The 27,658-nt window shown below is 34.3% G+C and overlaps 1 protein-coding gene across 2 annotated transcripts in view; it reads left to right on the forward strand.

Moving 5' to 3' along the window:
- Positions 1 to 21,454, forward strand: part of LOC117212825 (aminopeptidase N) — a 49,455-nt gene extending 28,001 nt beyond the window's left edge. The window contains exons 9-15 of one of the 2 annotated variants that reach the window (XM_033457885.1): positions 489 to 672; positions 4,503 to 4,710; positions 5,946 to 6,223; positions 7,943 to 8,142; positions 10,577 to 10,888; positions 12,951 to 13,032; positions 20,575 to 20,724. In XM_033457885.1, coding sequence (XP_033313776.1) covers positions 489 to 672; positions 4,503 to 4,710; positions 5,946 to 6,223; positions 7,943 to 8,142; positions 10,577 to 10,888; positions 12,951 to 13,032; positions 20,575 to 20,724 — 1,414 coding nt within the window. Of the gene's footprint in view, positions 1 to 488; positions 673 to 4,502; positions 4,711 to 5,945; positions 6,224 to 7,942; positions 8,143 to 10,576; positions 10,889 to 12,950; positions 13,033 to 20,574 lie in introns of both variants that reach the window. The other variant, XM_033457886.1, reaches the window with a different exon arrangement.
- The last annotated feature ends 6,204 nt before the right edge of the window (positions 21,455 to 27,658 follow it).

A 27,658-nucleotide genomic window follows, 5' to 3' on the forward strand; every position in this document is an offset into this window, starting at 1 on the left:
CAGTGAAACGATATTTCATATATGGTTCTTGCAAGAATTATTGTTATTAAAGACTTAGAGAAACATATATACAGCAAACAGGCACACTGTGCGTATTTCTGGCGCGCGTTTTCGTTCAGTGACAGTACTTCGGCGAACTGGATTGTCGAAGCGAAAGGGTTAAACAATTCACTTCGAAACTGAGATTTCGTGTCTTATACACAATGCGCTACTGCAGTCGCGTCTTCCTTAAAAATGATTGTAATATCGGTCATAATTTTGAGGTATATGGGATGAGTGTAATGTGTGTGTATGTGTGTATGCGTGTTTGCTGTATATTTAAAATGTCTTGGTCTCGCTATTTAAATCTGAAACAGAATACATAACGTAACAGTTAATGATAATAATGTCTAATTAAATGTTAGATATACTTTATACTTGTAAAATATTGTTTTGGAGCGAAGGATTAATATATTAAACTAAAATCATGGTTCATACTTTTGTAACAGAGCGTACCGAAGTGCCGAGCAAAATGATTTATGGGATGCTTTGACAAAACAGGCGCACAAAGACAACGTTCTCGATCCAACGATAACGATAAAGCAAATTATGGATACCTGGACTCTCCAGACTGGTTTTCCAGTGGTGACAGTTATTCGAGATTATAACACTGGTTCAGCGACATTAACGCAGGTTTGTTACAAATAAAAAGATTGGAAACCACACAGGAAAGAAAGAAGCCCAATTTCTTGATTTTAACTTAATTAGTATTAGTCTAATGTTCAGTAGTCATAGCTAATATTTTTGATATTTCTTTAAGTATTCGGTTGAGTAACAAAACATATACATAATTCCAAAATTAAATGAGGAGATAGTTTAGTGGAAAATTGATGACAATATGTTAAATGAGAAAATTCTTCCTCTTCATTTTCTACACTTTATGTCACATAGATTACAAGATCATTAGCCACGATGTTGCACCTGGATGGGTAATATTTTGAAGTATATATTTGTTTCTTTAAGGTAGTGTACTGTATTCTTTATGTAATGTTATAGTGTTAGAACTGTATCTGGTACTATGTTGTAAGTTTATCTTTATGCCGTGGTCCTATTCCTCTGCGCTCATATAATGTTTGGTTTTGGCGTATATTGTACCGAGCAGGCGCTGATCTTGTGACTAGGCATTCATGCGTTAATTTAGTATGTCCAGTCCTCATCCAGGAAATTACAGTTCTTTCTTTTCTGTTCTCACTCTTACATGGTACTTGTTGACCAAAATGCTGAATTACATTGTCAACTCTTGTTCCTTTGGTTTTGTACCATCCTTCTTTTATGCTTATTTTTATATTGTTTATTTGATCTTGACGTGGAATTAGGATCCACGTTGGTTAGGACGTTGGTTCAGTCTGTGAAAGGGTTATAACATTTTTAGCTGCATCATCGGCTTTTTTGTTGTCGAAGACTTTGATCACACTTATGGACTCCGGTTAAATGGCAAAGTTTTGTAGGTTATTGATGAGTGCAAATTTCCGAGCTTTCAATATGGCAACATATGGCAATTTATGTCGACGAAGATCGATGTCAATTTCGGGAGGTTCTGTTTTATTATTTCATCGCCTGTGATAACGGTATATCCTACTCCTGATTCTGATCTCGATGGATCGATTTATTATTCGATTAGCATTTAATTCTAGGAATGTGATATTGTATTCTGTTCTGCCTGTTTGATTTTTCGGGAGATCAATAAGGTTGGTCTTTGTCAGTGTAATCTTAATAATCCAGGGGGCTATTTTTGTTTGTTTTCGTCCAATGGTAGAAAACGTTTCGATTATGGGTGATTATAGAATTTTATTAAGTCTAGTATAGGATGGGGTTGGTAATTTAGGTTTATTGTTGTGTAGTTCTCTGTATCTTTTGAAGAAGGTGTATGATATTCAAAGCGCATTTTGGGCTTAGTAACTTTCTCCTTAAGGTTGATATATAACTGATGTCTAAAACTTAATACGTGTTACGACAAACCAATATCAACCAGGCCAACAAGAAGGAAGCTTATTATTACTATAAGATTTTATACAATTTGTTATGTTTGTTTGAAGTTGTCAAATCTTGCGAGCGATTTTTGACACACTTTTACTTAATCAATTTTCTTCAAACCTTGCGCCCAGATATTTCGATTAAGATAATAGATGTGGTCAAATGGGTATAACGCTGATATTAACAGGTTATAATATATATATTTTCAACAATCTAATAACTTCAATATTTAATACAGTGGTGCGTATGTTGACTGCCAAACTACGAATGAGTACGACCTGAGACTCTTTTCGTATTGGCGACTGTGATGATATGACCTCTGTCGATTGACTGTCTTCGACTTGGGGACTGTGATGATTGATCGTTACTTCTGAGCTTTAACTGTTACTGTTACTCGAACTGTTTGTGAAACAAGTTTAGAAATGTGGTGACTGTTCTGTAGTGTAGCTCAAGTCCAGAGAACAAGTCCAGAGAACAAGTCTAAAGATCAAATGAAGTTCGTTCTCGTATTATCACTGAGGAAAGCTCGGTGTGGGTGTGCGTTTTGAACTAAGTACGCGGATTCGTTGTTCACACTTTTCGTTAGGAAAGTGAGAGTAACGATCCGCGATGCCCATTGGTTATAGCCAACGTTAATGAATAAAGATAGGAGGAGGAAGTTTCCTTCCAACGTGGCTCATGGGTGACATTGATCATGAAAAACCGGCTTTTCCCGTTAGGTAAATATCCGCTTACTCCGTAATTTTTAAGAGCGAATGATGAACCTAAGGACTGTTCTGAAGACCAGCCATAAACCGAAAATACTTGCAGGATTAAAGATTCAGTTAAAAAGATTTTGTTTATGGTAATTCCTTAGGTTTATTGAGGGTCTGTATAACCGTGCATGGGCCTTTGACGGTCAGACAATGAAGGACGTGGCACGGACCATCTCACGCGATGTAACATATGTGTAGTATCGTGGACGAAAGGCCTGGGAAATATCGGACGAACTATGAACAGTGTCGCGAGAGCCGAGGAGCCGTCGGGCCCATCAATGTGTCATCGGTCTTTTCAAGTGCATAGTTTCGTGGAAAAGACCTACGTGACCCTGGCCACGAGCGTCTGCAGAACACGTGTGCGGTGGGCCTAGGAAAAGGGCAATAGAATGCGACAACAGTTAGTCGAGGAGCAGAGTGCGAGTCGAGAAACAGGGTGCGAGTCGAGAAACAGAGTGCGAGTCGAGCGGAGACGGAGGTTGCGAGTGGCGTTGCCGATGAGGGTGTGGATTGCGCTGTTTTCTGTACGTTTGGTGTGAATAGTTCAAGTTAATCAACAATCGTCTTTTCTGTCTGATTAACATCTCTATTGTCCACTCTTTGTGAACATATTACATCACGATATTACATATGATAACACAATATTCTATCAGAAACCCTAGGAAACTAGGTCAAATTAATAATACTTATTTGTTCGTTACGAGGTTTTTTGTTCATTCGTTACAAGGATTTTCCCGTGCTTTGAACAATAATAATGAAATCAATTAGTATAATTTAAAAATTGTTTTATCTGGGAATTTACTAAAAAGTAAAAAGTAAAAACATAAATTTTAAAAATTTCACATGAAAATTTTATTCGTGAACGCATTAAAATGTTAAATATAATCTCTGTTTGCCATATATGACATATACGTAATATATGTAGGGCGCTCATTTTTTTTCAGATGATTTATGTGCCTCATAAAAGTCACAAAAATAGAGATTATTTTCAAATTTTTAGTGCCTTTATGAATAAAACCTTGTTAAAAAACTTTTTTAATTTATATTTTTTTATTGTACTTGAGTACCTTTTATCTAATTTGTTTTTACCAATTTTATCTAATGATTCCACAATTACATTGTGTGGTACATTTGATATTATTATTTGTTTTCATTTTAATATCAAGGATCTTGATTGAAGGGCATGCCTCTGTATCATATGTGAATTTCCTTGTGGTTCTCCGTTAATCCGCCCGTAATATTTCTGTTGGATAGGAATATGCATATAATGGTAGAGTTACAACTTTGTGGTTTTTGTTCGTAGTCTTTAATCGTTTATCCATTTTCTTCTATGATTGGGGTTAGATCTTTTTGGGGAAATATATCGGAGATAACTGCAGAGTATGAAGTACGATTTGTTAAATTGGAAAGTCATTGTTGAAGGATTTTGAAGGCAGTTGTTCTGCCCTTTTATTGGTTTAACCAACGTAATCACTATCGCACTCTCACTCATTAGAAAGCACTAGTAAATCGGTTGTCACACTTCATTTCTCACTCGAACTATCGCAGAATATTAATAACGCAACCAGTTATACCAAAGACTGCGAATTTAAAAATTTTATAAAAGACAGGTAATGTAAATTATCATATAATATTTTTTATCCGTGGCTTTCAATACAATATTACAATGAATCGGCGCGATGTATCGTTCACGAATAACGTTTGTTATGTTTTCGTTCGCTTCTTTCATTTTAGGACCGTTTTATGCTTCGTAATGGTACTATGGTGACCACATCTAGTGTTGAACCACTATGGTGGATACCAATCACATATACGACTGAAAGTCAATTAAATTTCAATACAACTCAACCTTCTCAATGGATGAAAGCAGAAAAATCGATTACGCTATCGAATTTGAACTGGAATTTCTCGGAGTGGGTGATCTTGAATATTCAAGAAACTGGTAAGGAACATGTTCTGAAATAATTTTGAAACAAATATCAGTCTACGTATATAAAAATGTATATTACCTTTCTCTCTCTCTCTCTTTCTCTCTCCTAACATAAAATTAAATATCGATTTATGCTTTCTTGGTTCTTACATCTTTTGTTTCAAATAGAGATGGAAATTCTTAGGATTCTGTTTGCAACATTATCAAGTATGAATTATTTTCTCTTACATTAACAATATGTGAATTCTAATGGCATAGTATATAGAATAATACATATATTATTTGATAAAAACACGCTCAAAAATGACGTAATACCTCACGATCTAATAAAATTAGAATTAAATATATTAAAAATAATTTTGAAACGTGAAGATTATATAAGGCAGCACAGCATAAAATATTTAATAGCACGACGCGAAATAACGAAAAACTCTCATGTGTTCTTTTATCGCTACTATTCAATACCTAATTTTGTTATACAACATACATTTTCAATGCAATATGATATTGATCAACTTCATAAATTAAAAAGCAGAAAAAAATAATAAATCTTCAAAAACAGAATTTTTTAAAATTCATATTAGAATTTTCAACTACTTATACAATTGTCTTGCAATAAATAGGCATGAAGAAATAAATCATTTGCTTAATTATAACCATGTATTGTGCGGAGCTAGAAAGAATACTAGCATATGCAATACGACTGTGATTGGTTATTCGTATACGAAATGAAACAATATAGCGACGCGTGAGATTGAACGATAAAGAGCAGTACCACCCTTCACCCAGTGCTGTCTTATTGCTCATCTTCCAACTCCGCACAGTATCTATGCAATAAAATTGAAGAAAGGTAGAGTCGATCAATTTGTTTTTTGAGAGACAATTATTTCGATTGAGAGAGATATTCTATTACACCTATCCCAAAACATGGGTTATCACATATTCTTCTGATAGCCTAATCTTAAGTACACACACACAGATATGCGCACAACCCTTCCACTCATCTTTGACACTCGAAATTCATTGTCTCTCACAATAAAGATTCACATCAAGTTCATTTTTTATATGTATATTATACTGGTCTAAATTTAATATATTTAATATATAATTAATTTATGTACATGCAATTCATAAATATATATAATATATATAATATATTTAATACATTACACATATCTAATATATTATATGAATTATTGAGCACATACATTGATTAATCCTTTGTTTCGAAATTTTTCTCTATTTAGGATACTACAGAGTGAATTACGACAGGAAAAATTGGCAATTGATAATCAAACAACTGAACAAGGATTCCTTTAGAAATATTTCAACGATCAATCGTGCTCAGTTAATAGATGATGCGCTTAATTTGGCCAGAGCCGGAAGGCTAGATTACGCCATTGCTTTGGATGTCACATCGTATTTAGCTCACGAAACTGAGTATTTACCTTGGAAGTCTGCTTTCACTGCCATGGAATATTTGGATAGCATGCTAGTCAAAACGCCGAGTTACGACAAATTTCGGGTAAATACAAAAATTTATTAATTTTTCTATACCAGTTTCCCAAAACAACACTATATGCCATGTTTTTTTGGCTATTCATAGCAGAATCCTCCATATTTGAACACAAACATAATTTACGTAAGTTAGAAAATGATATACGATGCTATTTAAAGATTTGATTATTATTTTGTCATATATCCTATTTCAAATATTATAATAAATTAATTTTTATAATTTTATGAACGGGAATTTGATGTGTATCTTACTATGACTGAATTTTAAATGTTACAAACACATGGGATGACCGATTATTTGAAAGTAAACTGCACGAAAAATGCACGATTACAGAAAGTTTTAGACAGATATAACTAAATGTGCCTCGGGAAAATGTCTAAGATAGAATGAAAGTCTGAACACAAGAATATGAAAAGATATTAGAAAAAGGATAGAATTTTTAATCCCAGTAGGACCATATTTATGATTATGTTTTAACATACATTAACTCATTTATAATAAGATCGGAGACAGTTAAATAAAATTTCTACACAATCTTTTCCTTATATATAATTCATAATCCAAAAGGATAAATTTTCATTATTTCAAATGGATGTAAGAGTTGTTTATTTATACCTATAACATACAGAAACTAGTACACTGAATGTTGTGTGACTAAATTTTTGGATAATAAATGGAATGTTCTATTTGTGCTAGAACAAATACATATGTCGGATCATCACTGGGAATGGGGTTGTGGGCGTCAAATGAATCTTCTCGAGGATTAGCCATTGATACAGTACACACAGGCGTAGTTTATTGCAATGATAGAATTATTACAGTCTTAACAATTGATCACGGCGGTTCGGCACTCGCGACACTAGTGACGATGTTCTCGGGCTCAATAACGAATCCGCGGCCAACGGGATGACAACAGAACGTTCACACAAAGTCTAAGTCTGAAAATAATCACTAATCGCGAAGGCGTTACTCCTTAATCGATGAGATCGCGAGCGAGAATGCCTTTCCTGTCCCGATGATGCCACAGAGGAAAACTATAATGGGGTGTGTCTAAGGACACGAGATCATCGGATTCGTCGAGAAAAGCCTTCGTTCAGAAAGTAAGGGAAATTGGCGTTGCTGCTAATTGGTCAATCTCCATATCGGTGGTTAGAAAAGGATGTTAGCCGCCCTCGAGGGAAAGTTGCTAGTGGGAGACGCCACTCGTTGAAAAATATGTCTCCCCTATCTTCCCGTAGTTGTGACAAAGGCTGTTTGTCTGTTTGAAGGACTTTAGTTAACTAAACCTTAAGATTTATAACGGGCTCTCGGGCTAGCCGAACATGTACTGCGGAGACGCATCGACATCTGGCAATCATCTTATTCGAAGAATAGGGTCTGCACGTGGCGAGCCACGGGACAGAAACCGTTGGAATGTTTACTGTCGCGTGTCGCCACGAATATTTCTTTTAAGGAGAGCTATAGAATTACTCCATACCTTGTTAGGCAAAACGTTCATCCCGTGACCGCGGCTACGTTCGGCGACTGACTGTCGCCTCGAGCCCAAGCTCATTATCACAATTCTCGAATAATTACAATCGGGTTGAATAACTACAATTGTTCAATTACAGCTATAGTAGACTCTAGGTTACAATGTTGCGGGATTATCCAAAATTCCAAAGGCTCCGGTGTTCTTTTCATCTCCGACACATATATTTCTTTATGTTACATTAAGTAATGTTTTAGGTATACATTTTGAAGCTACTCGACAACGTGTACAAACAAGTTGGTTTTAAGGATAGTTCTCGGGATCCTCAGTTGACAGTTCTCACCCGGATCGAAGTGCTAACATGGGCATGTAACTTCGGCCATGATGATTGTGTGCAAAATGCAGTCAGACAGTTCTATAATTGGCGTAATACGCCTAGCCCGGATAAAAATAATCCGTAAGTACCTCTTATATTATGTATTAAGCAATTTGTCAAATTATGAAAACTAGTACTGTAACAAATTCTCTATACCTTTATAAAACAAATAATAAAAAATATTTGTAATTCATTGACATTCTAACTTTGTTTGAAAATAATTTCCTTTTTTCAATTGATATTTGAATGCATACGGCATCGTGAATATTATACATAATATTAATTGTGTTTAATATATTCTGATTATTTCATAAACAATAACTTCATCATTCGGTATAAAGGATGCCTTGACAAACGCAGTACTAGTAACATATGTAATTTGGAAAATAAAACTTTTCTAAATACATATGTAAGTCACTGTTTTCGAGAAAGTCGGAAATCAATTATCAGTACAATTATTATATATTAGGTTGTCCCAAAAGTTCCTTTTGTGTTGTAAGGAAATAATAGATGCACAACACTGTTTGTTTTATGTTATTTTATTAAATTATGTATGATCCATTTTGCTCTATTACTGCAATAAATGTGGACATACATCATCAGATTATTATTTTGGAATTAATATACTGAATAATATTAGATTGTCCCAAAAATTTATTTCGTTTTATATGCACATAGTAGATGCACCACATTTTTTGTTTTATATTATTTTATTGAATTATGTATGATTCATTTTGTAATAATAGAAGAAATTTTATAATAATAGAGCAAAATCGATCATACATAATTCAATAGAATAATATAAAACAAAAAATGTTGTGCATCTAGTATTTCCTTATTAAATGAAATAAACTTTTGGGACAACCTAATACTATTTAGTATATTTAGTATAATACTATTCTAAAATAATGATCAGGTGATGTATGTCCATATTTACTTTTACTTTACTATTTATCATCTTAGTTTATTATTGATATGAGCTGAAAGTATACCACTTAATATACCCACTTAACTCGGAACCCGCATGTATTTACTAGTGCAATCGTATGATCGACATCTGCTATCTATGAGTTGTTGCTAGAATTAGAACTAGAATTATCTGGAGTTATACAGGTTATAAACAAGAATTGCCAAGAATACAGAACGATTAGGCACCGTGGTCACCACCTCCTGCCACACAAGATGATTATTTGAAAAGTAATTTGAAAAGTAAAGTATGTATATACAATATTACTATTCGCATTCGTACAAACATCATGGCGCTTTCTCTGCTTCCACCAACATTTTACATTTTTTACATATTCTTTTTTTTATTATTTAATTTGTACTTTACAATTTGTCCACCTGGAAATTCTGTAAATTTTTCTAACTTAATTGCTAAATAATATGTGGATGACTACCTCCAGCAGGATACCATCTTCGAGTTTGATTATTTTATTCCTTTAGTGAGGTCAGTGGGGTGTTTTCTTCTTGGTCTTCTTTTTATGTAGGTTTTGCTCATTTCAGCAGCCAGCAGGTTTTGATGTTTTGCCGTTCTTTCCTTGTATTTTTCTGCGTACCTGCCGATTTCTTCTTTGACCGTTGGTATTTTTAAGTCTTTGTGTATATTCTCGTCTCTGACATACCATGGGGCGTTGACTATTGTTCTCAGTATCTTCGACTGTAGCGACTCTAGTTTATTTATATGGCTCATTGCTGCTGTCCCTCATAGCGGTATTCCGTACGTCCAAATTGGTCTTATTATTGTTTTGTAGATTTTTAGTTTATTGTCTATGCTGAGTTTAGAATTTCGATTAGTTAGCCAGTACATCTGTCTTCTTTTTATCCGTACTTTGTCTATAATTGATTTAGTATGTACATCTTCTTCTATGCTATAATTTAAAATTTATTAACGATCACTTTCTACAAATTCAACGATTGACAATTGTTAACATTGATCAATGTTGCCACTTTCCACGGTCTCGCGCGGGTTACGAGTTAAATGGATAACCCTCTATATATTTTAAAAAATATATTGGTCATATATAATAAATATATCAGTCATATATTTAAAACATTTTTTCTATATTTTCAACCTACCTTTTCCTGAAGACTATTATACTGCTCAATAGTATTACATTTTCCAGGACACTCAACATATTTAAAGTTCTTTTTATTTATATTTCTATTTCTTTATGTTACTATTTTTAAGTTACTCTAAAGTTTAATCAAGATTGTGAAATCTTATGTATCGTATTTTTTGATATTCAAAATTAAAAGTGTGTGGTCCTTTATTATAAAGTTATTTACACAAAAGAATGTATTTTTCTCTAAAGTTACATTTTAACTAGGAATTAATTTCTTTTAAAAATAGAAATAATACATTATATTACTTCATTTAAAAGATAACTCCATCTGAAATGACATTTCAAAGAAAAATTATCTATTTGCCCGATCCAATATGATAATACATATTGCAAAATTTGATAATATTAGAGAAGTAATATCTCTTAATAAAACTTTTAAATATTGTTAGGATCTCGCCAAATCTGAAATTGGTCGTCTACTGTACGGCTATTCGATTCGGAGGACAAATTGAATGGGACTTTGCTTGGCAAAGGTACTTAGAAACTAATGTCGGTTCTGAGAAGGATTTACTTCTGCATTCTCTTGGTTGTACGAGAGAAACTTGGCTTTTAAGTCGTTATTTGGACTGGATGGTTACGGAAAATTCGGGTATCAGGAAGCAAGATGCAGGACATGTTCTAAATTCTATTGCTAGCAACCCTATTGGACAGCCACTAGCATTTAATTTCCTCAGAAATAAATGGGCTCGTCTTCGAGAATAGTAAGTCTTTTATTATATCTTATTCCATCATTTAAGTCACTGTTATCTACAGTAGTACATGAAAATATTTGAACATTTATCACAGATTACTAATATCACATATTACCTATATAAATCGCATGTACATATTATATATGTTATATAAATCATTTTGAATTTCATTAGCAATGAAACATTATACTATTATAATGATATTGGTAAAAGTTGAAGACCCGTCGAATTAGTCTTCAAGACAGCCAAAATCGTGAAAAATTGTAAACAGTAATTTTCTTGCACAAAATGGTTTGTAAGATCATTTGAAATGAAATATATGTGTTTGAAACTCGTTTTGTGTTGAAACTCGGAACAGTTAGGTGTCATTGTTAAAAACACGCAAGAAATATAATAATCTTGCAGAAAGAAGTTTAAATTGAAAAGCGTAAATATTGAAAAAATGTATATGATAATACTTGTACAGCCTTTTTTTCAGTCGTTTGTTATATTGATAGCGATAAGTAAGTACGTAAATTCAAATTTTGGTAAAATATGGTGTCTGTCATAATAAAAAATTGCAAACTGCCATTGCACCTTTTTTTAAATTTAAACTTACAAACTTTTGTATTAATTGATTGCTCGTGACATTTGGAATAAAAAAGGCCGAAACTATAGAGAAACTATGTCCTTTCTGATTTCGATGATTTTTAAATATGTTGAATAGTATGAGAAGCTCAACATTTTGAACAATTTTTTCCTGTACATGTAACTGAGAGTTGAGTTTCCGAGATATTCATAATAATCCATCGATACCATTACAGTGTTCTATCATTGTGGGTCCGTGGCAGCGTGCGCGTTAGTATTGATTGCCAAAAGTCTGGCGGCGTGCGGCGGGCGGGTATAACGGCCAAGCGATACCTAGCTCTTATCTTCTGTTTATACATATTATGTATAAACGAGACAAGCTTGGATAAAGCTCTGTGCATAGCTGCATATGCAAGGCTGTAAGAAATATTTGCTATAATCAAACTAAAAATAAATATCATCAATGTATTGGGTTTGGATTTAGGTTAGCTACCTTAATCTGGCAGTTAGGGACGCTCAATTCTCGACAGAATTCACTATAATGATGCCGATAACTTTTTGTGAATATCTCGGAAACTATGGCCGACCGGAAGTTACATGTACAGAAAAGAGTTGTCCGAAATATTGATTTCTACGGCATATTCAAAAATCATCAAAATTGGAAAGAATTGTAGCTTTTCTACAGTTTCAACCAGGAAAGTACAGAGTGAAGTCATGAAAAACTCAATGCTTGTCGAAATATGTAACATTTCTTGAACAGTTACAACAAATACTCAATCTCTCTATTATCGGATTCTAAACATTTTGCGCTCCTTTTTTTACATTTTCCATTATAATGTTCATTTGTTCAGCACTCATACTTAAAGAATTCTCTTTAATTTGTTCCTTTAAGTCATCTATTGAAATAAAAGATTCTGTATACACAACATATACCCTGCTTAAAAAAAAAACCCTACAAGAAAAAATCCTATCTGCAATAGAAATAGGGGTATAGTCCGGCCTAGGTACTAAACATATTCTAAATAGCTATCTTAAACGTGTAATAAGTAAAACGTATAATAAAGTCTATGATAGGTATTAAAGATAGTCTTACTGAACATTATCATAATGAAAAATTACCTTGCTTAAATATTTGTATAACCTCTATGAAATATATATTGTACTTTAATTAAATATCTTGTAGTTCCTATATGTAGACTTTTAATTTTGTTTCAAACTTTTTCATTATGCCTAATATTATATACATCTTTTTATATGTAACAGGTAATTTATAAATAATTTACATTGTTCGAGTTCGGTGAATCAACCTATAAAACAAAATTAATAATGACCATTCATTTCATTTCTTCCTAAATCATACGAAATTTTTAATTACAATATATATTTTAAACACATATTTTATCAATTTCTTTTGATATCTGTTAACCGTTACTTTACAAATAATTCATTTTATTAAGTAAGTTTACAAGTATAATTGCAATAAAATCTTTATTCTCTGTTTTAGCTTCGGAACATCATTAATGACGATGAACAATATAGTAAAATCAGCAACCAGCGGTATTAACACCAAATATGACCTTAAAGATGTAAGTCCAAAAATATAACACAATATAATAAAAATAGAATAATGTAAATAAATTTAAAAAATGTGATAAAATCCTGCTTTTGCCTGCAATGTGACATTTCAGAGATCTGAACGAATTTCAATTTTGTTAGTGATCCAGGTTTATAAAAATTCATTGCAAATCAGTTCACTAGAAAATATAATTATTATCGTAAAAAGTGGCCCGTAATGATTTGTTAATATGATTCTAAAGAGTAACTTTCTTCATTTATTTCATTTCTTTTGGCAGATATATTAAATCGAGATCTTCTCGTGAAATTGTTGTGTATGTATTGTTATTTGTTATCATTTCGACACTACTTTAATTATTGGGAGAACGAGTAGCTTATGCCACAAGAATTATAATGGCAGTGATTCAACATGTAGCCACTCATAATTTTTGAGATATGTATTAAGAAAAATATATTAGTGCATACTACTACGTTACATTCTGCCTATACATACATATACATATATGACTGCGTACAAAACAGCGAAGCGACTATTGCGTCACTTTACAGTTATATATGTATGTAATATCGTGATGGAATATATTTACAATGAATGGATGATACAGGTGTTAATCAGACAGAAAAACGATAGTTGTTCAACATGAACTAATCGCAGCAAACGTATAATAAACAACACAACTAAATAATTAATCAAAGACTCGACTTTCATAAACGCAATCAACACTCTCTCGGCAACGCAACTCGCAATCATTTTTGATTCGTTTCTCGTCCCTTGGCAACCGCTCGTGGTCAAGATCACGTAGGCCTCCTCTTTCCAAAACTACACGATCGAAACGAACGCCTCGGCTTTCGCGACATTCTACGCGGTTCACCCGCCAACTTCCAGGCCCCTCGCTCGCGATACTACATGTATATGTATGTATAGAGAGAGTGCAATGTAATAGTACTAATATATTTTTTATGATATGTACATATTTCGAAAACTATGAGTTTACTATACTTCCGTCCACATTCATCGTAATTTTTGACATTGAAGCTTTCGATCAAGGTATCATAGGGCATACTAGTCGTTGTCCCAATAATTAAAGCGGAACCTAGAAGTAGGATCATACACAACTATATGCAATTTTAATATCTTTTACTTTAAAGATAGAAGTATAAGTAACGTAATAAACAAATATGGTAACAATTTAGAAATTTGCTCTTATTATCGACTTCGATGATTTTTGAATATGTTGTCGAGGGCATGATTCTGGCTAACTTTTTACTATATATGTTACCACCACTTAGCTCTAGTTTCCGAGATATTCGCGAAAAACTGTCGTTACTAGTCCATTCAATCCTCTATTGTGTATAATTACCTGTGTGTATCTGCGACACAAAACAAGTTTAGCCTGCATGTTTGCCGCTTTATAATCTGCCTACATTCATCAGCTAACGATCTCTTTACCTTTATATTATACTTTACTAATGAGAACAAACAGCTTCTACCAAAATTTCGTTTATAACTGCATATGCGTGATTCTATGAAATGTCGCCGAAAATTTTATTTCAGCACAGATCTCCGTTATTATTTTTTATTCAATGCGCTATTATTTTCGTAATCAACATATTATTTTACGCAAGCGTTGCCCTTCTCTTCGTGGCGGCCGAATTGAAAAAAGTTACTCAAACCCAACACAAGGTGATCATAGTTTAATTGTAGAAGAAACTGTAGAATGGGTACATTTCCTCTGATTTCGATGATTTTCGAATATGTTGCAAAGCTTAACATTTTGAATAACATTTTATTTACATATAACTGTCAATCTACTATTGTTTCTAAAATATTCGCAAAAATCTATCGATGCCACTACGGTGAGTTCTGCTTGCAATTGTGCATCCATGACATTTGTATTAGTTGCCAGTGACGAAGTAGAATGATCCGATCGAAACCTAACACCTAACTTCAGTTTATGTAGACAAACGAGAGTGAGGCGATCTGGGATGAAGCTTTGTGCATAACTGCATGTGTGAGATTGTAAAAAATATCAGTTATGGTTCAATTAAAAATGAATAATCATCAATGTATTGGGTTTGAGTTTAGGATACATTTTCCAGTCGGGCCGTCCTGTGACAGTCGACAATACTTAAAATGGATAAAATAATAGAAATTAATTTGTAGAAATAATAGGTGAATGAATAATTTTTTTTTATTATTTAATTTGTACTTTACTATTTGTTTAGCTGGACATTTGATAAATTTTTCTAACTTAATTACTAAATAACATGTGGATGGCTACCCCCAGCGGGATACCCATCTTCGAGTTTGACTATTTTATTCCTTCAGTAAGATCAGTGGGGCGTTTTCTTCTTAGTCTTCTTTTTATATAGGTTTTGGTCATTTCAGCACCCAGCAGGTTTGAATGTGTTGCCGATCTTTCAATATATTTTTCTGCGTACCTGCCAATTTCTTTTTTGACCTTTGGTATTTTTAAGTCTTTGCGTATATCCTCGTTTCTGACAAATCATGGGGTGTTGACTATTGTTCTCAGTATCTTCGATTGTAGCGACTCTAGTTTATTTATATGGCTCATTGCTGCTGTCCCCCATAGTAGTATTCCGTACGTCCAAATTGGTTTTATTATCGTTTTGTAAATTTTTAATTCATTTTCTATGTTGAGTTTAGAATTTCGGCTGGTCAACCGGTACATGTGTCTTCTTTTTATCCGTATTTTGTCTATAACTGAGTTAATATGTTGCTTCCACGTAAGTTATGAGTCTAAGTGGAGTCCTAGATATTTAACTTGCTTTGTTTGTGTTACATGCCTGCCATTCAATTGAATATTTAGCGGTTTCCATTTTTATAGTTTAAATGTAATATGTTTGCATTTACTAGGGTTTACTTTTATTTGTTTATCTTGCAGCCATTTTTCTATTTTTGCGATATGCTCTTGTAGTCATGTGACTGCTGTTTCTGGATTAATGTGCCTGACTAGTATAGTCACATCGTCCACCAATGTCAGTATCTTGCTGTCAGTATTGGTAGTTGTTGATATGTTGGCTGTGTATAGTGCGTATAATATTAGCCCTACGACACTTCCTTGCGGTACCCCTGCATTATTGTCTTTAACTTCAGAATATGTGTCCCTTATTTTTAATACAAAGGTTCTATTGCTGAGGTATGATTTGAGTAAGTGGTAGATTTGTTCCGGGAAATGTTCTTTGATTGTTTGTAAGTGGCTTTCATGGTTCACTTTATCAAATGCTTTCTCAATGTCCATGAAGAGGGCTGTACAGTATTGTTTCTTTTCTATTGCTAGTAAAATTTCGTTGACGAGCCTGTACATTTGCTCTATCGTAGAGTGTTTGTTTGAGTGAATAATTGATATTATTTTATGAAACAGAATAATTGTTACTATTGTATGTAAACGTTGCCGGTCACCTCGCAGTGGCCGGGTTAAAAAAGTTTTCCCAGACCCTTACCCGATGCATTGATAACATTCAATCCAATTCTCGCTGTTACTAACCAATACTAAATTACATGTACGCTGTTACGGACGCACAATCGTAAGAAGAATACACTGTGGTAGTACCAGCAGCCTTCTACATATATCTTGGAAACTAGGGCCTAACAGTGCAGGTGTAATAGATACAGTTATGTATATATATATGTCGGGTTTACATTATGATTAGGGTTAGGGGCGTAAAACGAATCTTCGTTTGGGTTACACGTTGTCGTTATGTAATAGAGAAGACATTGACTAGTGCAAATACGATTATTATAGAACCGGACAAGTAACCGTGGTAGTTAGGTACTCGAGAAACTAATGACAATGATCCTAGGTTCAATAACGAATCCGCGGTCGACGGGATGATAGATGAACGTACTCACAAAATCTAAGTCGGACGCGTAATATTCACTGGTCGAAAGGGGTTACTCTTTTTCATCGATGAGATCGCGAGCGGGAATGACTTTCCCGTCCCGATGATGCCACAGAGGAAAACTATATTGGGGTGTGTCTAAGGACACGAGATCATCGGATTCGTCGAGAAAAGCCTTCGTTCAGAAAGTAAGGAAAATTGGGGTTGCTGCTAATTTGTCAATCTCCGTATCGGTGGTTAGAAAAAGATGCTAGCCGCCCTCGAGGGAAAGTTGCTAGTGGGAGACGTCATTCGTTAAAAAATAGGTCTCCACTATTTTCTCGTCGTTGGGACAAAGACTGTTTGTCTGTTTGAAGGACTTTAGTTGACTAAATCTTAAGATTTATAACGGGCCCTCGAGCTAGCTGAACATGTACTGCGGAGACGCGTCGACATTTGGCAATCATCTTACTCGAGGAATAGGGTCTGCGTGTGGCGAGCTACAGGATAGAGACCGTTGGAATGTTTACTGTCGAGTGTTACAACTATTTCCTTTTTAAGGAGAGCTATAGAATTATTCCATGCCTTTGTTAGACAAAGCGTTCATCCCGTGACCGCGGCTACGTTCAGCGACTGACTGTCGCCTCGAGCCCAAGCTCATTATCACAACTCTCGAACAATTACAATCGGATTGAATAACTACAATTGTTCAATTACAGCTATAGTAGACTCTAGGTTACAATATTGCGGGATTATCCAAAATTCCAAAGACTCCGGTGTTCTTTCATCTCCGACATATATATATATCGGAGAAGGAAAGACAGCGGGATTTCCCGTCCGGAATGTTGGGACAAACCCCAATACACTAGTCCAGACTTTTACTATAGCCGCCCTTAAGTAATAAAAATAAGAAATAGTCTTAATGTTCCAATCTGACTTTATGACGATGGGTTTGGGCTCGAAGTGACATGGCAGGTCACCGGACGAATCCACGGTCCATGGGAGGACTCGTATCAACGTGCTACTCGATTCGGGTAACTTCCCCATAACTCAATCGTCCAACGACTCACTAACTAACTGACTAACTCTAACTCTCACTCTGACTCCGTCAGTCCAAAAGAGGCTGACCTTATATACTCCTGTCCCCGCTTCTCGGTTTAATCTTTGTTTTAAGGAGAGCCATATAATCATTTCATACCTCTGTCAGGTAAAGTTGTTCAGAATCGTGCTCCTAATGACATATTTAAAAATGTGGTCAAACCTCTAAATAATTACCCAAAAAGTGGAATTATCCATCAGACAAATGATAACATGTATTGCCTTTCATTAATATTTAATACTTATTAATATTTGTGCTATTGCATGCCACATTGGTCACGCTTTGACATCAATATGTTTCGTGTGCGAGTTACGTGCGCGAGTTATGTGCTCACGCGTCCGATAATCGATGTCATTGCACTGTAACTTGTTACCCGCCGAATTAATCTTGGGTAACTGATTCACGAGGAAGAGTATTGGTTGCATGGTAGTTACAGCGACCAACGACGCCAAAGGTTATTCTTCGAACGATGAGCAGGTTTTGAATTGTCCCCGACTGCTGAGACAAGATTCATGAAAGCGGATAATTATGTGATATGAAGTGCCTATTGTGACGCGATGTACAGCTGAACGTTACGAATGGTTAATGATATACTCGTCCGTGAATGCGTGTCGATGCCGCTTGCAATCGAAAGACCCGCACGCAGCCATTCATTGATTGTTCTCCGATTACTTCATTCCACGAGTGCTTGGAGATATTGTTTGCGCTTGAAAATCTCGCACTGGACTGTCAACTGATCATTTCGACTGATGGAACTCTATGAATGATTGGAGGCATTGACGAGTGAGGAAAGACAGCTGGGAAGACTACCAAGTGATCGTTACGATTGCTGGAATGATTTTGTCTCCACGAACGCTTGAAGTCGAGTCCATAAAAATTTGGAGATAATGATGAGTCAGCAAATACAGATAGAACTGTCCTTTCCAAATGCTGAGAGATTGAAACGATTCTTTGTTCCATGTCCGGAGGGGAAGATATTATCATAGAAGGGAGATTGTGTGAGACTCTCCTCTTTGAAACTTGAGAGAATAATCCATTCTTACTCCACATCTGTTGGGAAAAACGTTAACGATTAAAAGACACTGACGAGACAGAACTAATCGTTTTGAACGATTACACGAGACTGATTCTTTGATATTTATGATGTTGAACTCGTCCGAGCATCCAACAAGACTCGAAACAGAGATCCCGAAAAACGCACGTTGATTGGTTTTCACCGAATGCAAAAAATTGCCAATCAGCATTCTTGCTCGCAAGGCATTTTCTGCCTTTCGTGCGCTCGATGCGCTCGAAGTCCTCAGCGGGAAATGCCGCGTTTATGACGCACTCGGCCATCGAAGCTACAATAGACATAGAAAATTAAAAATACTACGACGAATATTGAAAGAGACCGTTTTAACTGTTAAAATCCCGTTCTCTAAAGTAGTCTCATGATTGCAAAAGTGAGCGTCTTAAATTATTCACGATGATACTCATACTTTTGTTCCTTCGAACACTTCCTCACAGTCCGCTTATCAAAAGGCATCACTGTATTCCCGACTCGAAATCCTTTGCACAAAGTCTCTATTTCTTAGGAATGCAATGTCAATTCGCTTGCCATTTTGCTGGCATACTATTTCATAAATCTTTTAAAACTCTAAACATCATCAACACCTCATAACTCCGCGATTTCGTGTCATTGGCTATCGTCATTCCAGACATTCACTCAAACACCCTTCCATAATTGTTATTGAGTCCTGAGCCCAATCATTAATTACGATAACGCTAAATAGCAGTGGGCTATCGTTACGAAAATGCTTTACCGCTAACAAATATTTATTAGGATTAAGTTCTCCTTCAGCCTTGATTTAATACAAAGGGTTTGATACATTACGATAATATTTATTTTAATTAATGAATTCGTTTTGTAATATTTACAATTATAAATAAACGCTTAATTCGAAAATTTCCCCTTGAATTACCATTAAACTAAAAGAAGATAATTCGTGAATAACAGCTATAAAAACCGAAAACTAAGAATTGCATTATTTACTCTGATCTTCCCCACTTTTATTTTGCTATTTCATTTTGTCGTAAATGTTTCTTTTTTGCCTTATTTAATAGTTTATTTGATATTTAATGGCTTTTTTAAAATAAAAATTAAGTACTTCAAGCTCATAAAAATATTATCATGTTCAGCTGAATATTGTGTTCTATATATACTAATAGAAAATCTCATAAAACTAACAAATATTAGTACGCGAACTCGCGTAGCTTTATTTCGACGTTCGTGCACGTCGACGATTGTACAAAGAATATACTAGGCATCGCAGTCACAAAATGTTTTTGCGACCCACCAGCGCACGACGCCGCACGGGGAAGGACCGAATTTATGGCACCCTAAGTGTTGACGCTTTCTGTTTCCACAGCTGAGAGTGACGAAGGCCAAGCGGCCCTTCAAGGCGTTCAAACTTCACATTTTCCTTCACAATAGTTTTGTCTCGTTAGTTTGTTGGAATGTTACATTGCATTGTGTATTGCAGAAAGATTTAATAATGAAGTATTCGTATGTTCATCAATTTAATTTCTTAAAAATAAGCATATTCTAATAAATATATTTTTTGATATTTAGCTGCTGGAATTTACTAATGAACACAAGGGGGAGTTTGGAAGTGCAACGAGGTCAATACAACAATCGATAGAACAAGCTGAAGCGAACATACGATGGGTGGAAGCCAATCACAATACGATTCAAGATTGGCTAAAAAGAAATACCGCGTAACAATAAAACGAAGCGGATTAGTGTTACATAAATAATTGTAATATCTGCGCGTTATCCAATGGAGCAATTAAAATTGTCGAAGCGAGGACTCCATCCTCACGCGTGCAAATATTTCAAAACATTGTTCGATTATTCGAAAGCATTTTACTCATACGAAAATAATCGCTTTGTCGCTATGGTTAAACGTAGTCCACGAAAAACGACCTATATCTGAAATTTATGAAACAAATATTAAGTGTTTTTTCATGATTTTGTAAATACGTGTTAAATATTAATGTATGTATGTATAATGGAACATTTAGGTATTTGGATAGAAGAGGTTGAATTCTGTCGATGTTATAGTATTTTACGCAAATTCGTGTATAGTAATAATTTAAATATTCTCTTCAAATTATTTAACGGATAAGTTGAATTATTTTTCCTTATAAGACTTCAATGTATCTTTAGTAATAGTTTGTTTCATTAAATTAATCTGAACCTCCATATGTGATTTAAAAGTAACATCATTTATGCATACATACATATCTACAGTATTCGACGATATTAGCATCACGGAAATATTTAAACACTTAACATAAAAAATTTTTATAAATGTACTATGTATTTTATACGATACTTTTCGAAATTTCTTTATATTACACTAAGATACGATTATTGTAATGATATTGGTAAGATGTGAAACCAATCTGAAAATGTATATAGAGATTGCAACACTTTTATCCCAAACAAACATTTAATAAAAAATTAGCATAAAGCAATAATGGCCTTAAACATATAATTAATGTTCATGGCGATTTTACTAATTTCATTCATTATAACTAACAAGTAATTAATTGTTCAAATACTTTTATGATTTTTGCGATATGTATGATATTATAAATATTTTGTAACTTCTGTATACACATGATTTCAGGTACCTTCTGCATTTTATCAATATAATTATGATTGTGCAGTGTCTTATTGCATTGTTAATAAAATGTTAAATTGTTTTGTATTACACACACAATAGACTCCTTCTATGATAAATATTTAATATTCTATGCTAAATACTTTCGTGAACTGTATGTTTGTTAAAACTAACTGCATATAAAATATTAGTATCGGAAGCCTACAATAACGTATTAAATCATAATTTTTTGTTCTCATAAGCCATCATAATTCTGGTTATACAGTGTTAAAATACAATCTTAGCGCAACTTAAATTTCTTCACGAAGGTTTAACGAAGATTCTTGCAATTAATTTTGTATCGTAAATATGCTTCTTGTTATTATTCATTTAAAATCATAGCTGTTATGACCTTTACATGTTATTATAAGTAGACTGTAACATTTCTTTTCGAATTAAAAAAATTAATAAAGGTAAGCAAGAAGAATTAAATGTTTTAGTGAAGAATCGAAAAATTATTGCTTGCAGTAATTATGAATGATAACATTGTGATGGTATTATTACAGGACAATAATATTAAAGCAAAAGTTATATGGAATGAAATTTCAATCGTGGTAGCTTCAAAACATTACTGTTTCTTAACAATTATAATTTCTGTATGATTGACTTTAACGCAACAATTTCCAGGAAAATAATTATTCATTTATACTTAATTTGATAATATCAATGAGTTATTTGTTGCAAGCACGAGTCACTCGAAATTTTGAAATTTTGAAATCACAACTGAAATTGTTTGTTACAATAATTATCGCCAAAGTTGTGGTATGTAACACAAAATTATAGAGACAAATTATGCACAAAATATTTATTACACACTTCCTGTTTCAACGTTTGTTTTTTATTATGCACAATACTTAAAAGAACTTCCTTTTCCTGAGTCTATAAAATGCCGTGTACATTCCATTGGCCATGTAAGTTTTAGAAGATCCGACATGAAATCATGAATCGATGGCTCTTTTTTGTAATTTTTTTTATTTGTAAAATAAGACCTCCGCTATGTGAATATTACACACTGAAAAATTGCTTCTTAAATATTGTACAATAACACTGTATTTTGGTTTCAATATAATAAAATTATATCGGTTTTTGTTCTTGAGTGTGTTATGTATCGTAGATATAATATAGACAATTTTATACAATGTCGTCGTTTTTAATTTCTTTGGTAGTGGTCCATATCTTGGTACGGGATTGGTTCTTTAGTTTCGTTCGTTTAATTAGTTATTGCTTTTTTGGCCACAGTGTCGGCTTTTTTATTTCCAGTTATGTCTTAATGTGAAGGATCCAGATAAGTATCCTTGTGCAGTGTGTTGGTTTTTTGAATGATTTGTACAACTTCGTGTTTCTTTAAATCTTATTTTATTTTTACTACAGATAACGATAGAAACGATGTTTAAAGTTAGACAAGTTGCTAGGGGTAGATACTCGAATTTCCTAATTTCGCATTTTCTTGAGATGGAGCAGGTGGAAAGAAGAAGTAATTGGTGTGTATATGTTTCAAAGAAGAAGAATGTCCAACCCCTACATAAACCTTACATAACCATGTGCGACGTTGGAATATCCGACTAACGGTTCACAAACAATAAAATAATAAAGCGCGTAGAGCTTTAGGAAAGGAAAAGAGTATACTAGTTCCAACAAATTGCATGTCGTTCGATTGTCCTTGGTAATAAATAGCCGTCGTCCCCTTAAATTACTTTTAAAAACTCGAAAGTATCGATACGCGACGGTACGACGTAGCCATACTGTTATGTATCGGCGATTTACATTTTTGTGTTTTAATATATTTATTGGATTTCAGCCGCTAGGGAGCGGAGCTTTTATGTGATTTTGTTTTTAATTGTTTTTTCTGTCCTGAAAACTTGGTCGTAAAACAGGACGCTTCGGTAGTCTACTTTTTGGGTGCTGTGTAACTTTGGGGAGGGGCGGGATGAGAGGGAGCGGGAGGGGGGATGTTAAATAGATTTATTTACAAAATGTACAATATTTACAATGTTTACACCTGTGTTATACGGGGGCAGAATTGAGTTCTGTCGGTTTAATGGTTTTCTCTCTTATTTTATTATGGATTCAGTATCCACCAATATTTTTTTGTATTTTTTCTATGTTTGTCTTTAGTGTCTTTCGGAGGGAGGGCCATGTTGTATCTCCACCTAGTGTCTGCGGTCTGTCCATTTAGGTTTTCTTCGTAAAGTATAGTTTTGATCTGTTACGCCACGAGGCTTACCACGGGCTGTATTTTCTAACCGTCGCTCGCGGTCCTACAACGTCGCAGACGGATCGTCGCGGCTGCCCGGCAAACAAACATTGTAGTGGCAAGCGCACGGTTCATTAAGCAGGGCGACCTCCAGAAACGTCGACTCGTGGGCGTTATTTTACCTCGCGTAAAAGAATGTGGCGTGATCCGAACGTAGTGGGGGGTCGCCTTCCAGAAAAGACGAAAATAATCGAAGGGCGGGCAGTTCCTTCTGACGAGTCAAACGTGACACACCGAACATATCAGACCAATAGCAAACGAATTTATCTAGAGATCAAAGTCGAGTCAAATTTCTGTAACATCTTCATCAGATTATTGTAAAATATATTGTTCTATGTTAACCTGTTAATACAGTGTTATATTCATAAAACCACCTCTGTTATCCTAAACGAAACAGGGGAACGACTATTTCGCGGCGTCGATTAACATGATCGTAGCGAGAATTTACAACTCTCGTTGACGTGCTATCTCGCGATCGCGTCTCTCCGCGAACGGTCGTAACATGATCCCTAATTTTCTTTTTATGTGATAGATTATTGGGATATTATTGTTAAGGAAATTCGAGGATTTGGGAATACAAATTATTTGCTATATTTCCATATAATAGTTATACACCTATATTCCTCTCTAAGGACGTCTTGCACGCACGCTGGTTGCCAACCGACTAGCCTAGATTCTTCTAACATCTGGCAACAGTCTTTTGTCTCCACTGAGTCCTTGACGCCCTCTAACCCTTACACACACACTCTCATGTACAGTGTAAATGTATCACTTCCCTAACACGCCTCCTTACATTTATACTGTACACTTAATTTTATTTACATACTTGTCGAATTAACAAAATATTTAACATTTATCGCTTTCTTTACATTTCTCTTATTTTACATTCATCCATGACCTAAACCTTTCAAATTTCTCTCTACACAGTGCCTTCGTAAAAATATCCGCAGTGTTTTCTTCTGTACTTACTTTTATTATGTTTATCTTATTTTCCTTTACGTACTCGTGAACGTAGTGGTAATGAACTTCGATGTGTTTAGAATTTTTTGTAAAAGTTCCGTATTTTGCTATACTCATTACTCCAGAGTTATCCTCATAGATTTTTACAGGGTTATCGTCTACATTTACATCGAAGATTTTCATTAGTTCTCTGATAGTCATTACTTCGCTCACCGCTTCCGATAGAGCTACATACTCTGCATACGTCGAGGCTTTTGTCACACACCTTTGTTTTTTAGACTTCCATCCAATTACATTTCCATACAATCTAATTACATACCCAGAAGTCGATTTCCTATCTATATGATCTCCTGCCCAATCAGCGTCCACATAACAATCTATCGTTTCGCATTTTTCATTTCTTTTATAATGTAGCCCTAAATCTCTAGTCCGGTACAAATATTTCAATATTCGCAAGGCATATTTAAAATGTGTCTCGTTACAACAATCTTGAAATCTACTCAGATAATTCACACTATAACTTATATCGGGTCTGGTATTTACACTAATATACAGCAATGCGCCAATTAAATTCTTGTATCCAATGTCCTCTCTATTTATCTCAGCTTTTTCAATTTTTAAGTTGGTCTCCATAGGTGTACAGTACAATTTGCCGTTATGTAATTTATATTTGTTTGCTAATGATTCTATGTATTTCTTTTGGCTTAATCTCATTTCATTTTTTAAATAATCATACTCTATATTTATTCCAAGATATTCTTTTACTTCACCTAAATCTTTCATTTCAAATTTATCAGTTAATAATTTTTTTTTACACTTTGTATCTTCCCCTTGTTTTTACTACAAATCAACAAATCGTCTACGTATATTAACAAATAAACAACATTTTCTCCCTCTCCATAAGTATATAGGCACAGCTCTGTATTGTTCTTTTTAAAACCTAATCTCGTCACATACTTATCAAAACACTCATACCAGTCCCTCGGACTTTCTTTTAACCCATAAAGCGCTTTCGATAATTTACAAACTCTATTCGTTCCGTCCGCATATCCCTTTGGTTGATTTACATATACCTCCGAGGTTACTTCACCATTTAAAAAGGCAGTTTCTACATCCATTTGCTCAATTATTAATCCATTTTGACAACAATATGATAGCAATATCTTAAAGGTCTGATTACTCGCCACTGGAGAATATATGTCATCGGCTACGTTTCTTTGTTGAAATCCCCTTACCACTAATCTAGCCTTATACCTGTCCTCTGATTTTTTCGTGTAAACCCATTTTACATCTAATACTTCTTTGCCTTTTACCCTTTCTACCAATTTCCAAGTTTTATTCTTATAGAGACATTCTATTTCCTTATCCATAGCCTGTTTCCAAACTTCATTATTTTCGCAACAAATCGCCTCCTCAAATGTACGAGGGATATCTACTTTACAATAATTTGCATGAATCTCGCAAATATTTTCCTTTTCTGGATACCTTACTGGAGTTTTCTTAATACGTGTAGATCTCCTAGGAGTGTTTGAGCTTTCAATACTACTATTATTTTCATCTTTCCTACCTTCTAACTCTTCCTTATCCATACCATCCAATGAATAGTTATCTTCGCTATCATTTCTATCTGCCTCTAATGAATTTTCCTCAAAACCGATACATTTAGTGTCTGTCTCAATGACCTCTACATGTCTAGCTATTGTTATTTTCCCACCTAATAAGACTCTGTATCCTACTTCACTATATCCTAATAGAATTCCCATATCTGCCTTCTTGTCCCATTTGGAAACTCTTTTTTGTTCTGGCCTTCTTACAAAAACTTTACTACCATATAGATGTAGATTTTTAACATTTGGTTTTTTCCCGAAGAATATTTCAAAAGGTGTCTTTCTTTCTATAGTATTCGCTAATATTCGATTTTTCAAGTATGCCGCTGTACAAACTATTTCCGGCCAGTACCTTTTATGTACTTTCGCTTCCGCTAACAAGCAACGCGCCATGTCCATCACTGTTCTATTATACCTTTCCGCTGTCCCGTTTAATTCATGTACGTATGTTGGGCAATTATTTATTCTTATACCTTTATCCCTAGCAAATTTATAAATTCGATTATTTAAATATTCTTTACCATTATCGCATCTTAATATTTTTAACCTCTTGCCCGTTAAATTTTCGGCTTCATTTACGAACTGTACGAAAGAATCAAAGACCTCATCTTTTGATTTTATACAATAGATCCTAGCTGTTTTACTATAATCATCGATAAATGAAATGAAATATTTTTCTCCATTGAATCCGGTGGTCTTAAAGGGACCACATACGTCCGTATGAATAATTTCCATTATTTCCCTAGCCTTAGTTCGATTATTTTTGAAAGGTAAGTTATGCATTTTGCTTTCTATACACACCCTACATTTCAAAAGTTCCTTTTCAAATTCATTCGGTATGCCAGTCACTAGCTGCTCTTTACCCAAAATCTCTAAATATTTAAAATTTACGTGTCCTAGCATCCTATGCCATCTTTCCTTTTAACTCATACCACTACGTTCGGCGCTGTTTACTAAGTGCTTCTTCCCTTTCAATATACTTTTTATTCTATATGTCCCATTTTCTTTGAACGCTACAGCTGTAAGTTTATTATCCTCATCTATTATTTTCGCAATATTTCCTTTGGAAATAACCGTATTCTTATTGTCTGTTAGTTTACCTAAACTAATCAAATTTGCGGACATTTCTTTCGCGTAAAATACTTTCCTCATATTTATTTTATTTTG

The sequence above is a fragment of the Bombus bifarius genome, unplaced genomic scaffold, assembly GCF_011952205.1.
Source record: "Bombus bifarius isolate JDL3187 unplaced genomic scaffold, Bbif_JDL3187 scf7180000008381, whole genome shotgun sequence".
NCBI classification, from domain to species: Eukaryota; Metazoa; Arthropoda; class Insecta; order Hymenoptera; family Apidae; genus Bombus; species Bombus bifarius.